Source organism: Abramis brama (assembly GCF_963993115.1).
Source record: "Abramis brama genome assembly, chromosome: 20".
NCBI classification, from domain to species: domain Eukaryota; kingdom Metazoa; phylum Chordata; class Actinopteri; order Cypriniformes; family Leuciscidae; genus Abramis; species Abramis brama.
The window spans coordinates 22,944,167-22,969,222 of NC_139982.1; the positions used below are offsets into that span (position 1 = coordinate 22,944,167).

General features: G+C 36.3%; 1 protein-coding gene across 1 annotated transcript in view; it reads left to right on the forward strand.

Annotated features, from left to right (window-relative positions):
* The first annotated feature begins 965 nt into the window (after nucleotides 1–965).
* Nucleotides 966–25,056, forward strand: part of LOC311070940 (uncharacterized protein) — a 39,443-nt gene continuing 15,352 nt past the window's right edge. Inside the window, exons 1-10 of the mRNA XM_084095080.1 lie at nucleotides 966–1,219; nucleotides 1,434–1,521; nucleotides 1,874–1,981; nucleotides 2,078–2,246; nucleotides 3,137–3,262; nucleotides 3,554–3,677; nucleotides 4,028–4,097; nucleotides 6,143–6,257; nucleotides 6,447–6,564; nucleotides 10,946–11,058. Coding sequence (XP_083951206.1) covers nucleotides 1,080–1,219; nucleotides 1,434–1,521; nucleotides 1,874–1,981; nucleotides 2,078–2,246; nucleotides 3,137–3,262; nucleotides 3,554–3,677; nucleotides 4,028–4,097; nucleotides 6,143–6,257; nucleotides 6,447–6,564; nucleotides 10,946–11,058 — 1,171 coding nt within the window. The 5' untranslated portion in view covers nucleotides 966–1,079. The remainder of the gene's footprint in view (nucleotides 1,220–1,433; nucleotides 1,522–1,873; nucleotides 1,982–2,077; nucleotides 2,247–3,136; nucleotides 3,263–3,553; nucleotides 3,678–4,027; nucleotides 4,098–6,142; nucleotides 6,258–6,446; nucleotides 6,565–10,945; nucleotides 11,059–25,056) is intronic.

Here is a 25,056-nt window from a genome sequence, read left to right on the forward strand (position 1 = left end):
CATTAACCCTCTGGTCCTCTTCAGTCACTTTTGACTTTAATTGGTAATTGTAACTTCATCGGAATGATTACGAAACCTGGTACTTTTTGTGGCACTGGCCAGAACAGAAAAAATTTACATGATTGTAAAAGGCTAAATGTCAAGAGAGGAAAAAGTCACACTTGAACTCTTCGCTATAGGAAATTAATGGGAAATACGAAAGAATATATAAATACAGAGAATTTTTGGGGTGTACAATCCACAAATCAACCACAATGCAAAAAAAGCACATAGTAATGAGGTTAAAATCTAAACCATCAAGAGTACAAAATAGACAAACATACACATAAATGAACTGGTGTGGGCGTAAATTGCAAAATTGAGCCAAGAGACTCATCTAAGAGGTTAAAATAGATCAGTCTATATGGGTTAAATTCTGATCAAACATTTTTTTTTTTTTTTTTTTTACATTTAATGAATTTTGATGAGAAACAAAATGCTTTGACTCCAATAATGTAGAAGCACCATATTACCATTTCAAACAAATGAAAAAAGAAAATTTGATGACATAACGATGAAGTCATAGAACGAACTTTCTACAAGGTTGAATCACATCATCCACAGCCGTGCTGATATAGATTAATATCGCACGGCTACTCTACTCGTGTGATATTGCTTAACGTTATATATTTGGGGGTTACATCCCTCTATGGTTACATCCCTCCCCAGAGGGATGTAAATGACTCAGAAATATAGAATAATAAACATATCCTGAGGTTTCACCAGCTGACCAATCCTGACTTAAGAGGAAAGCAGATTCCAAATTTTAAATATGTTATAAAATAATATTACATTTTCAAATGTGTCAAGTTTAATACAGTTTATTATTATTCTTTTTTATATCAATTATTATATATATTATTATTATTTGTGACTGTCTTGCGACATATGTCAAGAGTCAAGACTTTTATTTTGAAGAGTAGTTTGATTGTGTTCATCTTGGCGCTGAGTTCAAGTGTCGGTTACAGTCAGTGTACAGCGCGCGGATGAAAAAGGACTCGCGTGCAGAATGAAATCAAACTGATTGCCTGAGAAGAACCATGTTGAGGAGAGTGAGCAGCACGAGCAGCGGGAAGAGCAGCACTTCACGGCGGAGCAGCTCTGTAGGCTTCGATGAGTTCGGCTTTGCTCTCAGTAAGAAAAGAGTCAGGAAACTCCAACACAGATGTCATGACTACAGGTAGATGTTGACTAATACATACGCATACTAGTACTGGTAACACTTACGTATATGTTACTTCCTGTTTTGTGTGTTCAATGCATGTGTTTAGTTGAGCTTTCAGTTCATTTTCATAACTCGAAATATAATTCAGTTCACGTGAATAAACACTATGCTGTGATGATGTGCGCTCAACAAGTAAAACATTAGGAGCATCTTTAACTGTTTTCATCAGTTATCCTCAGCCTAATCCAGTTAAAGTGAAGGAGCTGTGTGAATTTCTCACTTACTGGAATGGATCCAGTTTCATCTGCAGAAATCAGGTGTGCATCTTTCTCTAGAAGACTCGAAATATTTTTACGTTTACTCAGGGTTGATTTTTTCAGGATTGAGAATGCATTCACAAAAAATTTTTATATATTTTTTATATCATCTGTAAGTATATTCTTTAAAATCTGATCTTCAGAGAAATCAAGAATGAATAAGAATGAATATGCATATTTAGTTTAAATGAATGACTTGTGTTTTTACTTACTGTTATTCCAAACCCAATTCCAGCTCATCAATTAAAAATCGAAACTTAAATAATGAATTTTTGCCCTACCCTGCATTTAAAATGATTTACGTAATGTTTTATTGTGTTTAATAATTCACATTCCTTTTCCCAAAAATCAGATCGAGAGGTTTATTCGTATTGGTATTCCTCCGGCAATACGTGGACGAGTTTGGAAATGCCTCCTAAATATCGACAGTCTCAGAGCTGCTAGCTCTTTTGATTATGAGGTGCAACCCCATCAAAATATTTATTTTTCTTATTATTATTCAAACAAATCAGAGACATTTGCCTTGTTTTAACCCATTCCGATTGGTTTACTTCAGGCATGTCAGGCTGAGATCCGTAGACCTCTGGTTGATCTTGGAGTCAGTGAGTACAGCATCATCTCTACTATAGACTCTCTAGTGGACACAGAGAATGAGATCAGCAGCGGACAGTCGGATCTCCCCAGTGCTGACCTCACACTCTTCAAACAGATTGCCCTCGACCTACGTGAGTTCTGCCTTTGGATGTCCACTGATGTCTTCAGTGTCACACGATCCTTCAGAAACCATTCTAATATGCTGATTTACTGCTCAAGAAACATTGCTTATTATTATTATTATTATTATTAATAATATCAAAAATAATATTAAGTTTGGGATATGTAAGATGTTTTTTTTTAATTGAATTTAAATTATATAATTATTAAAATGTAATAATTTTAATTAATACTTTTATTCAGCAATGATGCATTAAATTGATCAAATGCGACAGTAAAGACATATGTTGTTAGAAAAGATTTTTTATTTCAAATAACATTTTAAAATGTATTCAAATAGAAAACAGTTGTTTTAAATTGTAATAATATTTCACAACATTACTGTTTTTACTGTATTTTCTATTACATAAATTTGGTTAGCATAACACACTTCTTTCAGAACCATTTAAAAAAAGAATCTTACAGACCCCAAACTTCAGAACAGCTAAAAACTGCTTTACTGCCTCAGTTTCAGGAAAAAATGGGAAATGTCCTGACTTTTTTTTTTCACTGATGGCAGTGTTTTTGTTTGAACTTGGCCAATATTCGGAAAACCACATGGGGGCGCTGTCTAAACACACTTCCCATGTAGATTTGCACTTCTATTAATGCATTTTGCAGGGCCTTTTACCCAAAGTGCACCAGGGTATACATTCAAAGTTTGATTGTTTACTGGGAATCAAACCCATATCCTTGTCGTTTCTGCCACCGTGCTTTACTTTTTGAGCTACAAAAATCCTGACACTTCTATATCGGCCAACTTAAACATTTGCCCTTTTGTATGTGTTCTTTTTATAACCTTTGCATTGTATATAGAGTTTTGAAAGGTTGTGTCATTTCCATTCCATATTTGTCTACATAGGAAGGTCATTTCCGACCCATCGCACTCTGATGGGGGATCGTCCCGAGGCTATTGAGGGCCAGGCCAAACTTTTCAGAGTTCTTATCGCATTTGCCCGATATAATCCCCAGATTGGATATGTACAAGGTAAAAAACTGCCTGTACTTCCACAAATGAGGTCGCTGGCATTACTGAAATCTTATTGAACTTTGTGCCTGTGCCTTTATTGGTCCTTTCAAACATATCTGAGTACAGAATATACTCATATTCAGTCTCAAGAGGGCAGTCAAGTGCCATCTTGTTGATATTGCATGTCATGGTCATAATTTGGTTTGCAGTTTTTTTTCCTTCTGTGGAGCTAATTTAGCTAGTTTGTCCTTGACATTGAGGCCATAATGGGACTATGTGATGCCTTAAGGCTTGTTTTGTTTTTCTCAGGGATGTCCTATATAGCTGCTGTGCTCCTAATGATCCTGTCTGAAGAAGAGGCTTTCTGGGCTCTGGTTGCTCTGTTAGAGAAGCCCAAGTATCTCTCAGAGCTCTTTGATTCCTCTATGAAGAAGTAAGACCTTAGCTTTACTGTGTGAACTTTAAACATGCACATAAAATGGTTCCTGCTTTACTTGCTGCTTTATATTTTTTAACGAATATTTTACTAACTCGTAAAAAAACATTTTTTCAAACAATATTTGCGCAAGATTCACTAAAATCATCCGTTGACAAAGCTGTTGGAAGATTTTGAAAATCGCACATCAGCCAAGTTGATCGTTTTTCGGCCAATGTCAATAATTGCAAATAGGCCAACAATTGGTTGATTAATCAGCCTCACTAATATATTAGCGTAGCATTAGTAACTTCTTGTTTCTTTCAAATAAACCTTTTACCTACTTGAATCATTTGTTTTATTTTCAGGATTCAACTTCAAGCTTTGGTTTTTCACCAGCTCCTGAAACACAGGAAACCTCTGCTCTTCCAGCACTTGGTGAGAATTATGGTCTAAATTTTTAATACATTTATATATAATGAAATTGCATTCCAGGTTTATATATATATATATATACACACATACATACATACATGCATACATATACATATATATATATATATATATATATATATATATATATATATATATATATATATATATATATATATATATATATATATATATCTGTTTTCTATTTTTATATATTTCTATTCTTTTCTACTCTATTCTATTTCTACCTTATCTTTCCTTTGCACTTCCTTTGAAACTAAGACCTTAAAGATGAGGTCTTAAATCCTGGCCTGAACTCTCATCAGGAAAATGTCTGAATATAAAAACGGGCACATGCTGCATAACACACAGTCTCTCGGTCCTCTAGAGTTTGTGTAGATCACAGCCTTTCTCTTGAGAAGCCTCTCTCATTTAATGCCTCTCACAGATTTGTCACTGTGTCTTGTAGACCTTTTCCCGGGGGCTTTTAAATGAGCTCTTCTGTGTTTTTTTTTTTATAGTAGTGGCTGTCCGCCCCCTCAGAGCATTTGTGCTGCTTGGAGAACTCTTAAGGGATTTCCTTCTCTCTGATTGTTGACTCAGCACAGCTGTCTAAAAAGCTGAGCTATTAGACTGCAGCACAGGACAAAAGATGATGCCGTAAACTTATAGGCAGGGCAGATTGCAGTGACAAACCTAAAACTAAACGGAGTAGATTGTTATAATAAAGCATTCTGTAATTTGCTCACTCTCATATTGTAACTAACATTAAAGAGGACCTTTTATGCTTTCTACATTTTCTTTAATGTGTAATGTTGCTGTTTGAGCATGAAAAAAGGTCTGTAAAGTTAAAGCACAAAGTCCACTTCAAAGGGAGTTATTCTCTATATCACACTGTTTCTGAACTCCCTGAAAGTCTTTGATTGTAGTCTTCAGTTTTCTTCTGTGAACGTACTCGTCACAATACTCCTGGTTGTGTTGTATTAGTAGTGTGTTGAAACTCGGTTATGGTAAGGAGCGAGCGTGACATGCTCGAAGCGGGTGACCAATCACAACTTCATAGGGCTTCATAGAGACAGAACTAAACAGGGGTGTGTTTCCCAAAAGCATCGTTAGCCAACTATTGGACGCAAGTTCCATTGAATTGTGTTGGTAATGACAGAACTTGCGATCATAGTTGGTTTCGGAACACGCGCCCCAGAGCGTTAACGCTTGTTCACAACAAGAACAATAGCTGTAACGATAAAGGTATAGTTCTAAAAATTGTTCTAAATATAAAAGAATAGCGGAGTTCACACCACAACTATAACGATAACAGCATATCCAACGGATATCGTTGGAATCGTTATCAGAACGATTTTTCTAGCTGATGTACGATAAAAACATAGACAGCCAATCCATCCTGCTTTAAAGAGCTTGAACATTTAAAGCAGCAGACGACAACTCAGCGTGCAGAAAACGATATTGATATAGTCCACTGGTGTGGATGCTAATATAGTTATAGTTATCGTTCTTGGTGTGAACGGGCATTTACAGTCAGACTGGGAAGAGAGATGCTGAAACAATAAAATATGTGAAAAATAATGTGTTTTTTGAACATTCAAGCATGAAAACCTATCCTAGCAGACCCCAAAAACAAAATCAAGACTGTAAAAGGGCATAATATGGCGTCTTAAGGAGAAGTTTAGTAGAAGGTTCCAGTCGTTCTTTTCCATTCCATTTTGATGGATGGAGACTAGAGCTTTCAAGCTTCAAACAGTGTGCAAAAACAGCTTAAAAGTTTGTCTGTATAGATTTTGTATTGAATTCCAACTTTTATAAGAGCTTTGTGTGAGGAACAGACTAAAATGTGGGTAATTATTCACTAACAGTGTAAGTGCTGCATTAAGTCTTATTTCATCCCAATTCAAAAGAAAAATAAATCTTTGTTTCTATAAAATGCTATAATGAAGCCTTTTTTCAGAATTGTTACGTGTTAAGACTTTACTAAGACTATTAAGTTTGCATTGTCAGATAATAACAGGAGTGTGTTGTTTTCTGTCTGCTTTTAGGAGACTCTTGGGGTGTCTTCTCTGCATTTCATCATGCAGTGGTTTCTCACCCTCTTCACCTCTCTGCCGTGCTGGGACTCGGTGTTGGCCATCTGGGATCTTATCATGCTGCACGGTATTACACCCCTTTTTCTTGTTTTTGTACTATAATAATAACATCCCAAGTGTCAAGCTGCCATGTTTGCTTATCAAAGTCGAAGTGTGTGATTTCTGCACCATTAAAGTCACTAAACAGAATAGCAAATGATTGTTTTAAAACCGGTTTCCCGAACATGATCCAATCAATTATTCATGCTCTCCGTAGGGCTGCAGGCTGTATTTCGCACTGGCCTCACCATCATCCTGCTGCTGGAGTCTCGTATCATGAACATGACTGAGGAGGCCGCCGTGCTGCCCGTTCTGCTGCGAGTGCCTATGGACGTGTGAGTGCAACGATATTACAGTCCGGCAGATGATTTTTCATGTTGTGATTGATACTAAAAATATATTATTTTGTTTAAATTAATTAAAAATAAAACATTCATGCCAGTTTCACTGAAGGCTTAAGCCAAATCCCAGACTAAAATGCATGTTTGAGCTGTTTTAACTGAAAGCAACTTGCACTGACATTTCTTAAAATATGTCAGTGACATTGTTTTGTCTCAAGATGCACACCAGTAATGTTTTTTTTCTTCTAAGGAACGTTTATAAAAACTACTTAAATGTCCTAATTTAACAAAGGCCTACACTGTCTGTGAAACCAGGCCTGAAAATTAAAATAAGTAATTTTAAGTGACTTTAGACATCATTAAAATGTACAGTATCAAAAGATGTATATTCGTTTTGAGATTTGCTAAAGATTACGTTTAATAGTTTTATTAAATTATTAGCGTTTTAAGGATTAACTTTTAAATGAGCGTTAGATGATGGCAAAGGTAATCTAAATATAAAAATAAAGGAAATATTAATAATGATGATAATCATCATCATCATCTTATTATTGTGCGTTCCTTGTTTTAGGCTTTTTTCCTTTAATTGGCAGCAATATTCAGAGATATTTATGCTTTAATATGGGAAATTGTGATGCACGTATAGAAATTTGACTAATAATTTTTTTAATCTTTAATTTGGCCATAATATGATGACTTATTTTAAATCTTTTCTGGTTTGTTTTTTTCTTTTAGTCTTTGCATTAAATTGCAAGAACCTTAAATCAAGCAAACCTGTTGTTAAGTATGCAAAAACTGATATTGCTTTAGAAACTGATAATATATAGATAATTTAACTGCTATTTCTTTACCCAATATGGTCACTAATATATCAAGTGAAGTCAAGCAGGTTCATTATAATGTCTTTCTCATCATAACAGTGGAAGAACCGAGACCTAGTCCAAGTTCTAGGAGGTACATTTATAGAAAATAGTTCTTGTTTACTGAGGAAATAAGAGAAAGTGTTCATGTCGATGCAAACTTCAAACAGATATTGGTAGGAGTCATTTCATAGCAGATGTGTTTATTTGATGATGTCATAGTCACCATGGCGACGTGGCCATGAGAACTACTTTGATTAACATAGCGGATCTCAAAGACACATGAAGCCAGGCCATATTGTTAAGTTGTTTCTATGGTCACCTTTTATTCAATACTGCGTGTTGTCATGCCAATCTGAATCCTTTGTCATGTGATCCGGAATTCTTTTATAGTCATGTGCCCATATTAAAACTCACCTTTGCGAATGGATCTTCAATTAACATTTAAAAACGATATTTGTTGTGGCTTGGTAGAGACGTTCATGCCCATGCAGAGCCCATTGCGCTTTGCCAGCCACTTTACAGGATTATAAGGGCAAACGAAGCCATTTGCCAGTTTCAAAGGGGATATTTGGCATTGACATGCAGATGGCAGTCAACACAAAGCTCCTACACATCAGGGAACGGGTTCACGTTGCTCGCCTGGCAGGACGTCAGTGCCGGCAAGGTCAAGCCTAAATGCTCCCCTCTGATTCAGAGTATCGGAGTTTTGCTAGGCAGAGAACTGAGCCGTCTGAGAACGAAGCGGTCGCCTTGCTTAGGAGGCCAAAGAGAGAAACCGAAAGAAAGAGGTGAAAAGAGAAGGAATGCCTCAAAACTCTCAAAATCCCTCCAGAAAAAAAGTCTAAAGGGGTTCTTCAAGTTCCTAAAACCTCTTTAAAACGATCAAACCGAGCTGTGAAAACCAGCTTGATGTGCATTTAACCATCAGACCAACCAACCTAAGCTGGTTTGGATGACTAACTTCTACAGCTCATGTTGAGTTGTGGGTATGTAATCATTAAATCAGGGAGACTCGGTTGACATCACTTCAGTGTTAGCTGGTTCTTTGGTATCCTCAGTGACAAGGGGGTTCGTCACCTGTCATCAGAGACTGTGTGACCAATGTTAGTCCTTCATGAAAGGGACTGGGGTGTCCTTGCACTTTTTTACAATGCTCGCCCCCTCCTCCAATTCAGTCCCATTGACGTGTTGCCTGCCGCAAAGCCTTGACAGACCGTTTGTGTACGGCTTTTTCCCTTGACAAGGCCACTTCAGGACTTATGTAACTCGCTGTGACATTAAGCACAGACAGACAAGGTTTACCTCTGTTAGGAGGGCACAGTGATAGCGTTTTCTTTTAATAGCAAAGGGAAATAAATATTTTAGTTTTTTGTTTAATCTCTAATGTTTTCATTTTTCATTTTCTGGCTGCTGTTTGATCCAGAGGTTATGTCAAAATGGTCTAAAACTGTCAGATTTGTTAGAAAAGCTGTAGATTATAGATGCTAGATGCATTTTTGTCTTCCCTAATCTTTCATCAACTTCTGAACCCACCTCAGCTGACGTCACTTAATCCAAAATTTTTTTCAAACTTAATGTTACCAAGGACCCACAAAGTAAAAGTATTTATAATATAGGTATAATAGCTATACATATTTATGTAACCATTTATAATTTTATATATATATATATATATATATATATATATATATATATATATATATATATATATACATATATATATATACATATATATATATATACATATATATATATATATATATATATATATATATATATATATATATATATATACATATACATATACATACAGTACCAGTCAAAAGTTTGGAAACACTACTATTTTTAATGCTTTTGAAAGAAGTCTCTTATGCTCATCAAGCCTGCAGTTAAAAAACAAAAAAAACCAAAAAAAAAAACAGTAATATTATGAAATATTATTACAATTTAAAATAATGGTTCTCTTTTTTAATATACTTTAAAATGTAATTTATTTTTGTGATGCAAAGCTGAATTTTCATCAGCAAGTACTCCAGTCTTTGGTGTCTTATGATCCTTCAGAAATCATTCTAATATGCTGATTTATGATCAATGTTGGAAACAGTTGTGCTGCTTAATATTTTTTTATAACCTGAGATACTTTTTTCAGGATTATTTGATGAATAAAAAGTTAAAAAGAACTGTATTTATTTAGAATAGGAATCTTTTGTAACAATATACACTACCGTTCAAAAGTTTGGGAACAATAACTATTTTTTTTAAAAGAAATTAGTACTTTAATTCAACAAGAATGCGTTAAATTGATAAAAGGTGATGGTAACGATTTATATTGTTAGAAATGTTTTTATTTTGAATAAATGCTGTTTTTATGAATAAATGCTGTTAACGTTTACTCATCAATGAATCCTGAAAAAAGTATTCCAAAAAAATATATTAAACAGCACAACTGTTTCCATCATTGATAATAACTGAGTATCAAATTATCATATTAGAATGATTTCTGAAGGATATATTTAACCGTGGGCATGGGGTACTTTTTATCCTTGTTTGCCTGTTTTTTTTTTTTTTTTTTTAGTTTTTTAGTTTCATCTGACCATTGAATCCCTTTTGAAATTCAAGTAATTTCTGACAACTGAATATGCTGGAGTTTGTTTTTGGATGAGCGATGAGGATTTTTCTTGAAACCCTCCCAAACAACTTTGGGTCAGAAAGCCTAAATGTTTTTATCAAACAGCACCACATGACTCAACTAATCTCTGCAATTCTCCATCTGTGATCCTTGGAGAGTCTTTGACCACTCAAACTCTCCTCCTCACCATGCATTAGGATGATATAGACACGTCCTCTTCCTGGCAGACTCGTAACATCTTTAGTTGGTTGGAACTTCTTAATTTTTGCCCTCGTGGCAAAAATGAGGATTTTCAATTCTTTAGCTAATTTCTTTCTATTTTGTGAAGCTCAACAATCTTTTGCTGCGCACCAGAACTATATTCTTTGGTTTTATTCATTGTGATGGATGATTAAGGGAATTTGGCCTTTGTGTTTCCTCATATTTCTACTCCTGTGGAACAGGAAGTCATAGCTGGACAATTTCATGCTTCTAGTCATCCTGGTGTGCTAAAAAAAACGTAAATATGAATGGGAATGTACTTAAGAGTTATTTTACTCTTGATCATTTCTGGGGGTGCCAATAATTGTGGCCAACATGCCTTGGAGAAAAACATTTCATAATGATGAATGTAAAAAAAGTACATGAACACACAACATATTTCATTAATATGTTAAGAGCACTTGTTTGACAGTTTTAAAAATATATTTTGTGGAAACTTTTTTGACACTCTAGCATTCTCCTGCTACTTCCTATGGTTACTTGGAACCCAGTTGGGCCATTTGTTAATATAAAAAAATTTCCCCAACAATCATTGTGGAAAATGTGGAGAAAAAGTCTAAATTATAATATATGCTAAGTTTGACAAAGTAATACTCTGTTTTGTGTTTGTATATGTGTCCAGCTCCCAGCATCGTGTCCTGATCCCAGCACTCTGGAACACTGATGTTCAGGAATGGGAAATCAACTGCATGAACAGCCTGGTATTGGAAGAGGCCAGTGGTGGACAGGATGAAGGTAAACAAACGCATACACACAATCCCACTTTAAAACATCCGAGCATGCAAGGACAGCTTACAACATTCAGTCGATTTCAACAATGAATACGCTTGTTCTCCAAGCACAGCCCCATCCAAACATGTGCAGACATTCCAGCCCCCTTACATAAGACCTCCTCCTTTGTCCCGCTTGTTTGTTTAGTGTACATATGAGCCCACCTTCAGTACAGTATTTTGTCCCATGTGCCTCAGTAGCCTACTGTGCTGTAAGCAAGACGCTGAGTTCAAGACTAAGGGTCAAGTGTAATGGGCTGACAGAGACACTAGATAGGGACATACTGTTGACTCAATCTCTTCGGTCATCAGCGTCCGATAGGGGACCAATGACAGGGATGCTTTTGACTAGATGAGTCTTTAAGTGCCAGCTTTTTGGGAACAAAATGTCAGCTGCATCTCATGTTAGACCCAGGGGAGGATGCCTTGCCCGAATGTACAAAGCGCACTCTTAAGTGTGCTCAGGCTGGATGCTATCTTTGACTTCAGGAAGAACAGGCCAAAGTGAACAGACCTTGTGTACTAATGTGGTTTTCAGTGTTTTTGCACACTAATGGTTTATAGAAGTATCTTAATAAAAAGGTCTAAAAATCTCAATTAAATCAAAAGTTCACTTAAAATTAATTTAACACAATAGAAAAAATGTGAATATTCTATATTATATTATATTTTCATTTATTTATTAATTTATTTACCTTTACATCTTTTTTGTTTATACGTTTTGACTTTTTTCACTCACTTTATTCCATTCTTACAATATCAGAATCAGATAACAATAACATTTATACTCATCTGCCACTTTATTAGGTACACCTTGCTAGTACCGGGTTGGACCCCCTTTTGCCTTCAGAACTGCCTTAATTCTTTGTAGAATAGATTGAACAAGGTGCTGAAAACATTCCTCAGAGATTTTAGTCCATATTGACATGATAACATCACGCAGTTGCTGCAGATTTGTCGGCTGCACATCCATGATGCGAATCTCCCGTTCCATCACATGCCAAAGGTGCTCTATTGGATTGAGATCTGGTGACTGTGGAGATCATTAGAGTTTAGCGAACTCATTGTCATGTTCAAGAAACCAGTTTGAGATGATTTGATCTTTGTGACATGGCGCGTTATCCTGCCGAATGTAGCCATCAGAAGATGTGTCCACTGTGGTCATAAAGCGATGCTTTACAATACTCAGGTAGGCTGTGGTGTTTAAACAATGCTCAAATGGTTCCCAAAGGGGTCCAAAGTGTGCCAAGAAAATATTCCCCACACAATAACACCACCACCAGTGTGAATCGTTGATAAAATGCAGGATGGATCCATGCTTTCATGTTGTTTATGCCAAATTCTGACCATCTGAATGTTGTGGCAGAAATCAAGATTCCTGTACAATTCTGATTGCAATATCTGGTACTTTTAACATTTTACACAAGTATTTTTACTCATTGACTCATAGCTTTATTTCTGTTTGTTTATACCTTAATGTTTTATGAATTCACGTTCCAGCTAATCACCACAATTGTCTGTCTATCTTACTGTAGCTCTTAGCTCTCTATTCCCAGTGAAAAAAACCTCCATATTCTCTTGTCCGCCCACACGGGGATCATTAGGTTTCTCTTCTCTTACCGAGAGTCCCTGGAATTATTTTAGTTTTTGCTCAGAGTGTCCTCATTCACAGCTTCTGGTTTAAGTTGATTTACAGTAGGTTTGACAGAATCCCGTTCAACGGGCACTTCTCTGTCTGGCGGCCGTGACTCATCGGCTTTTAACAACGAAGAAGCTCCCTGAGGGTGGGTGGGCATGCCGGAGTTGTTTTTTGCAGTGGGCTGGTGTGTTTGAAAGGCCCAGGCAGTGATTTTTACAGTATGAATTATCATCCAAAGCTCTGTGAGTCAATATGAGTCACCCATGGGGCCGTCTCTGTCCTCCTTTTAACAAGGTAATGAGAACTGACTCACAATGCCGTCACTCACTGCACCTGAGCTTCTTTAATGGAAGGTCTATTTGGGAAACACCTGGATGTCAGGAAGCCACAGAACGACCACAGCTGACTTACTGTTGAACGAAGAGTTTTTAGTGGTCGGTATCTTTAAATAGATTGTATGTTTATTATGCACACCTGTCCGTGACATCATAGGCTGCCTGAAGGTATTTGATTTTTGTTTTGGACAACAGGGAGTTCATTAGGTTTTTGAGCATGAGTTCATTAGGTTTGTTCTGCTTTGCTCTCTCTGCATTTTGAGCAGCTTTAATCATGTTATTGATTTAATTCAGCACTTTCTTTAAAGAACAGTAGCACATAAAAATGCTTTAAAATGTCACAATTCATTTAAGTAAAAAAGTTTTTTCAAAGTAAGGATGCATTCATTTGTTAACATAAAATGTGTTAAGGCCCGTTCACACCAAGATAGCTATAAAAAGAACTGTAATAACAACTATATTAACATCCACACCAGCGGATGATATCGTTCTGTTTTTTCTAAGCACGTGCTGCAGGTTTGACGTCTGCTGCTTTAAATGCTCAAGCTCTTCAAAGCGGGATGGATTCTGATTGGCTCTCAATGTTTTTATTATTCATCAACTAGACAAAATCATTCTGATAGTGATTCCAACGATATCGTTCCTCTGTGTTGTTATCGCTGTGATGTGGACTCTGCAATTCTTTTATATATACCGGTAGAATGATTTTTCTTTATTGTTATCATTATAGTTATCGTCCTTGATGTGAACGGGCCTTTACAAAAGATTTCTGTTTCAAATAAATGCTGTTCTTTTGAACTTTCGATTCATCAAAGAATCCTGAATTTTTCACAAAAATATGAAAACTGCTTTCAACATTGATAATAATAAATGTATCTTGAGCATCAAAATCAGCCTATTAGAATGTTTTCTGAAGGATCATGTGACACCGAAGACTAGAGTAATGATCTATTTATTCCATCACAGGAATAAATTGTTTTCAAATAAATAGAAAACCGTTATTTTGGATATAAAAGAAATATTACATGTAATATTTCACAATATTACTGTATTTTTGATCAAATAAATGCAGACTTGGTGAGCATAAAAGACTTTTTTCAAAAACATAAAAAAAATCTTTCCAACTCCAAACCTTTGAACGGAAGTTTAAAATTATATTTTTTCAGATTTATGCCACTTTATTTAACTCACACCATACACAGATATCTTCATTCTTATGGAATGATCTGTAAAGCTTGTTTGACTTATTAACAGTAACCAATGGAGGCGGGGCTTGGCGAGGATCAAGTGCATAAATACTGTAGTTCCTTTTTATACTATTGACAAAGATGATGTAAAATTTGATGATTATACACTATAAAAGCTTTGAAAAGTTTTTTTATTTCCTGTTTCAGCTAATAAAGTGGCTGTTCTTCTGCAGGTCTCTCTTAGGGCTCAGAGGAACTTAAGTCTGAATCTACGTCTGAAAGTCATGCTTTATAGCTTACAGGAACAGATTTGTCATTTCTATTTCATGGACATATCTGATGATTGCTGTATAGACTCTCATGGGGGTGTGCGGTACAGAAAAGTGTGTGTTGCCTGAGAGCAGGATTGCATTTTGCTTGTGAGTGTGTTGGCAGAATCCTGAGGTGTGCTGCTATCTCAGCGCTGTTTTCCCCTGCTGTCTGTGGTGCAGTGACTCAGCTGATTCCTACAGGTGCAATGAATCCAAAATGTAAAATACTTGTATATTATTTACTAAAATTAAAAATTATATATATATATATATATATACACATACATATACACACACACACACACGCAGACGGTATATCCGTTCAAAAGTTAGGTGTCACAAAATTTTTTAAAACCGTGAATGCTTTTATTCAGCAAGAACACATTACATTGATTTAAAAAATGACAGTAAAGACATGTATAATGTTACAAATATTTTGTATTTCTATTTCAAATAAGTGCTGTTCTTCTGAACATATTCATCAAAGAATCCTGAAAAAAATGTATCACCGTTTCCACACAAATATTAAGCAGCACAACGGTTTTCATTATTAATAATAATAAGAAATGTCTCTTGAGCAGCAAATCAGCATATTAGATTCATTTTTTGAATGATCATGTGACACTGAAGACTGGAGAAACTATGCTGAAAATACAGCTTAACCTTCACAGGAATTAATTATATTTTAAAATATATTTAAATAGAAAAGTTACTTTAAATTATTATAATATTTCACGGAATTACTGTTTTTAACTAGCCTGGGTTTCCCCATGCTGCCTTGCGCGCAGCTCGATTTTATTCACGCTGCTAGGCAGCCTGGACACCATGGACCAGATTTTCTCCTCAAAAAGGGAACCAATCACAGAACGGGGAGGGAGCAGCAAGACGATGACGACGTCTATGCGACACACCAAAGTAGTTTGTTTAAATCTATGGATCCAACATGGCATCAGACGCGAAGTTACCTTTCGATGCAGTGCAGCCTTAGATAGTGTTCTAAGTAGTTTAGTTGCTGAACGCCATCGTGTACACATAAATCTCTGACCCATCGTCTTCTTCCTCGTCGAATTTCTGTCGCTCTACATACGTCATCTGGTATAATTGAAACGATTGGCTATGAGCTACGTACAGGCACATTTGATAGACATTCGTAGCGCCCAATAAACGGCTCTGGGCATTCGTAAACCACGCCTCAAATACGAGAAAATGAACGTGGTTCCCAGACCACATCTCAATGAGACGAGGTCTGACGTTAGCCAGGCTAGTTTTTAACTATTTTTGATCAAATTAATGCAGCCTCTGTTTAAAATAAGAGACTAGTTAAAAAAAAAAAATCTTACTGACCCCAAACCTTTGAACAGTTGTGCACATATCTGTAAATACACATTGTCATATAAGCCAGGCAGTAATGTTGATTTACATTTCACAGATCTTAAATTCTCAAAACAGTTCTTTTGTTCATTGGTTCAGTACAATAACTTAAGAGACTTAAGAGTCTTTATTATTAAAATAACCAGTTCATAAGAATTATTTATTTGCGATATATTTTTATAATCACAATCAATTGCAATACAACAAGTGTTCAATATCTTAGCTGACCTTTTTGGGATCCCCTGACGATGACTCTGGTCTTTGGGATGGTACAGCGCTGACTGAAAAATATACCTGAAAAGCCTTATAAAGCAGCTATCAAAACCGTTTATGTTGTGTTTTAGCTCTGAATCTGCTTCTCTGGTCACCTTGAGCAGGGCTCTGTGCCTGGGCAAACACAATAGTCAGCCATTTCTCCTCTAATCCTGTAAAATGAGATGATTAAGTCAGCCCTTCACTGCATTTGACTGTTCTGTCCCCGAGCACGTTCTGCTGAAGGCTAATATTTTCTGTAACCCGAGTGCTCCCGCTGGACCGGCTTAATCAAATGACCGCCCAGCGCTTATTCAGAAGATGTGAAACAGACAATGACCAACGCAAGCCTTCTCATTCTGGGCGGCACACAGTTGATGAGCGTGAAGAGATGGCTTCATTGCATTTTGTCAAAAGTGGGCAGTGCGGCTTAGGCTCGGGCTTAGCCAGGTCAGAAAGGTGAAATTCTTCCGACCCTCTTGAGTAATGCCTTATGTTGGTTATAAATCCACTAATGACAGAAGGCTTTCCTGGACTTTCAGTATCAGGCCACCCATCATCCACTTTGAACCATTTCATGTGTCTCCTGAACTTCTATGTGCTGAGAGTAGAGGTTTATCTTCTCGAGGTCGTGCACTTGTGATTGAAGGTGGTTTCCATGTGATGGACAGTTTCAGTCTCTTCTGAACTGGAGGACATTCATTTCTGCATTTGTCCATTATGTAATTTTTCTTAAAGGGATAGTTCAGCCACAAATGATATTTAACCCATGATTTACTCACCCTCAAGCCGTTCGAGATGCATATGTCAATCATTTTTCAGATTAACACATTTTCAGTTATTTTAGAAAATGTCTTAGATCTATAATGTCAAGTTATGGGGTCCACCTCCTTCAAGTCCCAAAAATGTGCATGCATCCTTCACAAAAGTAATCCATCCTGCTCCAGGGGGATAAACGAAGGCCTTCTGAGGGTAATCCGTATTATATACATATATAAGTATACTTAAAACTTTATAAATGAAAATAACTGGCTTCCGGCAATGGTCGATTGACATATGCATCTCGAACGGCTTGAGGGTAAGTAAATCATGGGTTTAATATCATTTTTGGCCGAACTATCCCTTTAAAGGTGTTTTGTTTATGTTATGCAGTAAAGCCTAAATGTGTTTGTTTGCCAAAAGTCTGTTTTACCATCTGTAGGATTATGCAATATTTAAAATAAAAAAAATCACATTTTTTAAAAGGTTTAAAAGACTAGATGTTTTATGGATCCTGTAATAACTATGTGTAATATTACTGTATTCACTTGATAGAAAAAAAATTAGGTTACACTTTATTTTAAGGTGTCTGTGTTACAGTGTAATTGACCGTTCGCAAAGACCCGCCCCCTTTAGTTACTGTTGCTATGTCCGACAAGCCACGCCGCTCTCACGCCCCAGGATGTTCTCTCACAGTGAAAAATACATTGTGGAGCAGAAAGGACACTGACAACGCGCTGACAGACAGGACTGACCAGGTTACTTCTGATATGAAACAAAGTCTCAACTTTGAAATTTGGTCATTTTTTAAAGAAATTTAAACAATAAATACCATTTTGTGGCTCTTTAATGTGTCTGACAGATCGCTGTAGAGCCTCTTAAAGCTGCTCGTGAACCGATCATCTCTTCCTTCTAGTTAATTTATAGCATCAAATAAACATGAAAGAACATAAGAAGGAATGTTGTTTTAACCACGGAAAGACGTCAGTGCACTGTTCAAATCCTCCAACGTTAATCTACTAACTCTCCTGACTGCTTTGTCGGACAAAAATGGCGGATGGCGGATTATGATTGGTCAGATCGTCTGTCAATCAAACTCCCTGCGAAGGGTCAATTATGCATTTAAGTACTGTGTAATAATTAACTACATGTCCTTGCTTACTATAGGGTTAGGATTGGGGTTAGTTGCATGTATTTATACATAATTTATAGTTATTACTACAGTAACTACATGTAACGTGTAACAAGGACACTGTAAAATAAAGTGATACCAAAAATGATGATATTTAGAATCTGTTTAGTTGTTTCAAACAAAGTCTAAATTGAAATAATCATTACATGATCATTTTAGATTTTTAGCTTCTAGGACGGTGGTTGCTTAGAATTCTAGGGTGTTCCGGGTGGTTGCCGGGTGGTTGTTTTCTGGGTGGTTTCTAGGGTGTTGCTACTGTAGGTGTTGGCTCAGCACTTGAATGGATTTCTATGGCATTTCTCAACAGTTGTTAGGGTTTAATTGGTGGTTGCTATGACGTTGCTAGGTGGTTGCAAGGTAGTCGCTATAGGCAGTTTCTTCAAGAACTGTCGCTTCAAGCGAGTCGCTCGAATGGCGGCAGCCATGTTGTGCCTCCATCGTGAAAATACATTAGCCAAAGAGGGACATACCTGGAAATTCAAGCTTCGCCTTTCGCGTTTTTACACTCAGTGGCACCGTGGCGAATGCGAGGGGGAGATTACTCGCGACTGCCGGCAGATTTGAAATAATACGGCCACCGTAGGAGTTAAAAAGCCCTCGGAATGGGAGGGGCTAGAAAGTAATATTCAGTTGGTAGTCATAAACAATTTCACCGCTAGATGGGAGAAAATCCTACACAGTGTAGCTTTAAATAAATACATTTATATTAGACAATTTATTTGTATTTATTTACTAATAAAATGTGCTTAATTTGCTTATTTGGTTAGTAAGCTAGAAACCCAGTTGCTAGGGTTTTATGAGTGGTTGCCAGAGCGTTGCCAGGTGGTTGCAAGGATTTGGATAGTTTCTAGGGTGTTGCTAGAGTATTCTCATGAATTTCTAGGCAATAAATAGTTTTTTTTTTGGGTGGTTGTTTGTCATTGCCAAGTGGTTGATTGAATGTTTTGGGTGGTTGCTAAGGCATTGATGGGTGATTGCTAGAGTTTCAGTTCACAGTCCCTTATCATACCATTTCTAGCACATTTTGCTTGCACGACTAATGAATGTTTTAAGCAGGTCTCTTGAATCTTGAATATTCCCCCCATCTTCCATTGGTTGATCAAACAGATCACGCCATTGGTTGAGTCAGTGTGGTTGTTGGGAAAACATCAATGTTTTTATACAGACTTTTTAGGTAAATCACCCTACAAATGTCTTGCATATAGAGCTGTCTCTGCAGGAGAACGTTTAACTTTTTTTTCCCTCACAAAGTTGAAAGCTAAATCCTGTCTTTAGCTCTTTCCGTCTGGATTTGCAATATATAAGAACTCTTGGGCAATTTTATTTTAGAAAAGGACTTGAGCGAATCTGGGACAAAACTTGAAAAGGAAATGTATAACAACCTAGTAATTTAAAGTGAAGGAAAAAGCCAAACCGCAAAGGAATTAACAGACACGCTATGCTGGACTTCTGTTGGTTTATGCTTCTGTGACTCATCATATCCATTGGGATATTTTTATTCCCTCCCATTAAAACTAACAAGGGCTTGTGCAGTGATTGAAAGATGCTCTAGTCTTTTGTAACTATGTCCAGTATTAACAGACAGCTTTCATTTCAAAGCAGCTTATGATATACGATTGTTTGCAATTATTTTAATCAATCAGCGTATGCTACATTTGAATGTCATTAAAAAATGTAATCAATTGACAGCCTTATCAGAAAGACAAAAAAGACCTAAGACAAGCAAAATGGCTAAAATCCAGACTAGAGCTGCGCGATTCTGAAAAAATTGTCACGATTTTGTATTGCTTCAAACACAGAGATCACAGTTCTCCCATGATTCTGAACAGACAACTAAACAAAATAACCTGTAATTCAGTAGAGGTTCTGACAAAATGTTAATTGCTGCAGTCTATTTAAAAGGTTTAATTTTAATAAGGTTAATTAAATGGTTTGAATGAATGATTCAATGATTCACTCATAAAGACTTCACTTGTTTCATTACTGGATGAATCAGCGTTTTTGAGCGAATCTCTGGAATGAATGATTCAATGGCAAATACTTTTTTAAGTCACTTGTCACTACAGAAATAACAATACTGTGTGGTTGAAAATAGTGATTGTGAAGCTGTTTCATACCTATACATGATAACTGCTTTCTCTGGCTCAGTTGAAGCATCAATGCAGATTTTAATGTTCCGTTGTGATTTTGTCAAAGGTTTTACAGAATTGGCCGAATTGTTGTCATTTAGGAATGAGATCGCGTGGGTTTAAATCGAGATCGCTATCTTTTAACGATTAATCGTGCCGCTCTAATCCAGACTATCACTATAGAAATTCTTATCAGAATAAAAAAATTAAAAAAACATCTTCTCCAGCACACTTTTTTCCATGTTCCTTAAGTCCTTGTTGAGTGTTTGGCCCCTGTGCTGGCCCCTGACCTGCAATCAGGCTTAAAGGCCCATTAAAAGTCGAGTCCTAAGTGAGGGAATGTGGTGAAGTCTAAGCTCAGTGTCAGCAGGTTAGGAAGCTCCTCCCATTCTTGCCATATTGATGCATTCAAATCAACTGGTAAATGATCTAGCCTACCACTTCACATGGATTAAAAGAGCAGACTGTCTGTGCATATATTTAGAAATGGATTGATTGAGTTCAGTGCGGTTTTTTTTTCCAACTTTATATTAACACAGTATGTACAGTATGTTGCAGAATTGTCATTACTTAATTACTTTAAATTTAGAATTGATTTATTTTATTTTTAAACTCTTTTTCTGATGGAAATTCGTGATGCTTGAAATGAAAGCCATGGTTAGTGTCTCAGATTGAAAAGACCAGTATCAAGTAGTTCTTCTATGAGCCGCCTTTGCATTTCGACCCTGCAGTGATTGATATTCCTGAGGCTTTAATAGATGACTATCTTTGAAAGAGGATTCAGGACTGATTGATGGCCAGAAAGCACAATGCAGTGGTGGGCCTCCCTCCACAACTCCTCCTTTATTCCCCTTTGTGACCTTCTTACCTGTCCCTGGAAAGACATGCTTTGAAAACCAAAAGCAGAGTGATGTTAAATAAATAAAATAGCATGTGGGAAGCCATTTAAAGATAATTAAATGTTCAAATCATAAATATTTTTTATGCAAAATTACATTTTTACATTATGTAAAAAATAAAAAAATAATAAAAAAAAAACACTTATATAATTTATCTACTTTTTATTTACATATAAAATGTGTGTATTTATTTAAAATAGTAAAATAATAGTAACAAAAATACCTTTATTTATATAAAAGATGTGCTTAATTTGTCTTGATTAGTGACCTAGAAAGTTTTGGTAATCATTCATGCCATAATGTTTCTCCCTCAGATTGCGTTTCCATGTAATATTGGAATATAGCCCAGGATTTGTCCAAACAGAAGGAGTACGGTTTATCAGTGTGAGGATGCTTCGGTTTTGTGTTTTACTGAATGCCAAACCTCCTCATGTCCGCTTCAATCTCTTTAATATCCTTAAAGGTTCGTCTGAACTGCATCAGCAGCGCACATGGTGACGTCTCTCTCAGAAACAGATGGTTTACCAGTAAATATTGTCCTGTGTCAATTTGTCACAATCAAATCCAAAGCCTGAAGCAAGCGGATAATTTTACAGTCAGTCTTTTAAAGGAATAGTTCACCCTAAAAAATAATTTTCTTTAATTTTGTTTCCCTACCAGTATGCTGTTTTTTGTATTTATAAAAAAGTCATACAGAGTTGGATTGATATGAGGATGAGTTTGAGGTGACAGAATTTAAATTTTGTATGAACTCTCCTTTAAAACTAAAGTGAGCATGTTCATGAATGAAACCTTTTTTTTTTTTTTTGGTGTCATGAGGTTCCCATCTTAGTTAATGACCTCCTGTAATCACATGTCCCACAGCTGTACCATAAATCTCATCAAAGGGAGAGCAGGACATTACAGAAGTTAAATCACCAGCATGTTAGCTTTACTTTGCGGAGGTGCAGGTCTTTTAATGTTAAGTCTTCTAAGTGGTGGTCTTTTTACTTGACTGTTTTTATTGTGATTGATTGTTTAGGTGCAAAAGTCAGCCCATTTCCTTTGTATTCGCATACATAAGCTATTGTGTTCCTTGGCTTCATCTCAGGACTTTTACTGTACTCATTGTTAGGCTCCACGTTATCTGTTGTCAGGCTCCACGTTATCTGTTTTCCTGCGGCGCAATATTTTGGCACGTGCAAACTACACACATAACTTGGAGAAACAGCTTAATTGAAAACTGATTTTTGGGTGTTTTGTTTGAACTCCGTTAGATGTGCGTTGTTTGCTTGAGGGTACAGGAAATCCCTCAAAGAAACACTGGGCCCCAATGTATAAAGGTAAATGTAATTTTTCTGGTGCATAAGAACCTGGAGCACCCTCCCTCCAGGTGTAATGGTAGTGAGTTATGGGAGTTTTAATGGGAATTTATGGGAACAGGAAGCTTTGAAGGTGGATCTTGGACACTGATGAGACATCCTGCATGTTCACACTGCTTCTATGAGCGAGTTAAGTATGATTATGATCCTTGTGGAAATATAGACCCACTTTATTTACTTATTTATGCATTTGATATATTTATTTGTGCATTTATTTATAAATTTAATTATGATTTTAGTTCTTTTTTATAGTCTTTATTCATATTTATTTTATTTATTTAATTTCTTAAGATTGCTATTAGGTCAAAATGTACTATGTTGTTTTTTATTGTTGCACAGTTTTGTGCTTTATGCAATATAATCTTAAGGTAACGTGTCCCCTATTCAGTAACATCACAGGAGAGAGTTTTTAATAGAATTTTAATTTAATCTAATGTAATTTAATTAGCTGTTAGTGATTTATATAGCGGTGTTTAAATGGTGACTACATTAAAGAAAAATATTAAAGGAAAAAAACATTGTGGAAAAAAAATAAAGATAAAATCTAATTTAAACCTGAAAATAAACATACATTTTAGTATTTTTAATCCAAGTTAAAGTCATGGCATACAATGCAAAAGTATTTTCACCAGTGGAATCAGTTTTAAACCCCACTTCTCTATAATATAATATACTGTACTGTGTACTATTTTTATTATTTTATCTAGTTCATTACTAGTGCATTACAAGAGATCCGGTCTTTATGAAACGGGCTGGCGTCCAGAAGGAAACTTCAGGTTTAATCTTGGTCTTGCAGAGTTCCTGTGCACAGACGCCATGGTTACCTGTTGCCAGGCCAACATTGTTGCTGTTTGTGCGTCAGAGGAAGTGGCAGATATGAGTTTCAGAGCAGGAAAATTCTGCCACTGCTGATCCACGCTGACCTGAACGCTTGCACTGACTGACACACATGACATGCACAAGCAGATTGTGACGGCAGCACTTCTGATCTGGTGGATCCACATCCAATGCAAATGATGTCATTTGTTGCATAAGGCTCTTGAAATTCAGAGTGTCACAATTTTTTACAAACTCAAATCAAAAGACTTGTTCTCTTTGTTATATAATGTGCTCGTTTTATTCTGCATTGCCCTCAGGCGTCTTTAAATGACGCATAAGAAGGCTTAATGCATAAGATATTTAGACTTATTTGCCAAGATACAGTATACTCTTTGAAAACTATGTTTTCTGCTTTATTTTAAGCATAAGCCTGATTGCATTTTGTTCGATGTATCCTTAAAACACAACCACAACATCAAAAATGTAAATTTATGTTTTAAGAATATTTCAATCATGACAGCATGCTATTTGAATATGGCGATGTTAATGCATTTGGTCTTGGCGGACTAGATCTGCTAAACTGGAGCTGGGGGAGGTGGATGGTTTCAGGGGAACTCTGATAGCTCGCTGCAGGACTAGCATACAGCAAACAATGAACTAGACTATTTCAATGTTGAGCAAGCAATCTCATTGGCTGCAGACCAATCAGCTTGTGACATGCGGTAATGATGTGATTGCTTGCAGACTGCATGTAAAGGACCTGTCAGTCTGCGCCCTCTAGTTTCATGACTGAACTAGATATTTAGATATTTTTACTTCAAAAAAACTCAAATAAAAAGTTTCACAGTATTTCCACTATTTATTCAAGCATCAATTATTATGGGTAACTTCATAAAGATTTGCCTTAATTACCATTATTTAGAATGTTATAGTGCTAAACTGTACCTAGTTTACCAGAAATGTCTTTAGCAGTGTTTTTATTGAACCACTCTGTGATCTATATAAACTAGGTAAACTGAACTGATGTTGTCTGTATACACTGCTTTTAAAATGACTTCTCTTAATAGAGTGGCAGCACACACACATACACACCAAACATGTGTATCGACACCAATGCGTCATGGTTGCTATCATGGTTGCACAATGCACAGACGTTTAAACACAGAAAGGTGGCCTTTTTCTGCGTCTGGTAGAGTACGATAGCCTTCAGGTTATCAGTTGAGTAATTCGAGAGGAAAGCCGCTTTTCAGCACCACCTAAAGCTGGGCGTTCTCTTCTTCAAAGACTGTATGTGTCTGTGAGAGAGGGCTGGAGAAAGTGAGCAATCATGGATGAGTTTAATACAGCTGGCTAAAGTTAATAAGACTTTATGCTATCATTCTGCCAAATTTCTCTTTTATTGTTCTCAAATAGAAACTCTTTTCGTTTGAACCCTTTTGTTGTCATCTGATATTTATCAGATATCAGATATTTGTTCTCATCTGCAGTCACATCAGTTTATGTTCAGTTTTTTGACGCCAGTTGTAGGAGAAATACAATGCACATTCTTCCTATCAAACAGCACAAAAATGATGGGATTACCCATCATTCTTTCAGAATAGCCCTGTCATTATTGCATTAGAGCCACAGAATAAACCTTTACTTTGCATCACCAGCTAATCTGTTTTGTTCCTGCTCTTTGAAACCGATGCCAGTGGGTGACATGGTCC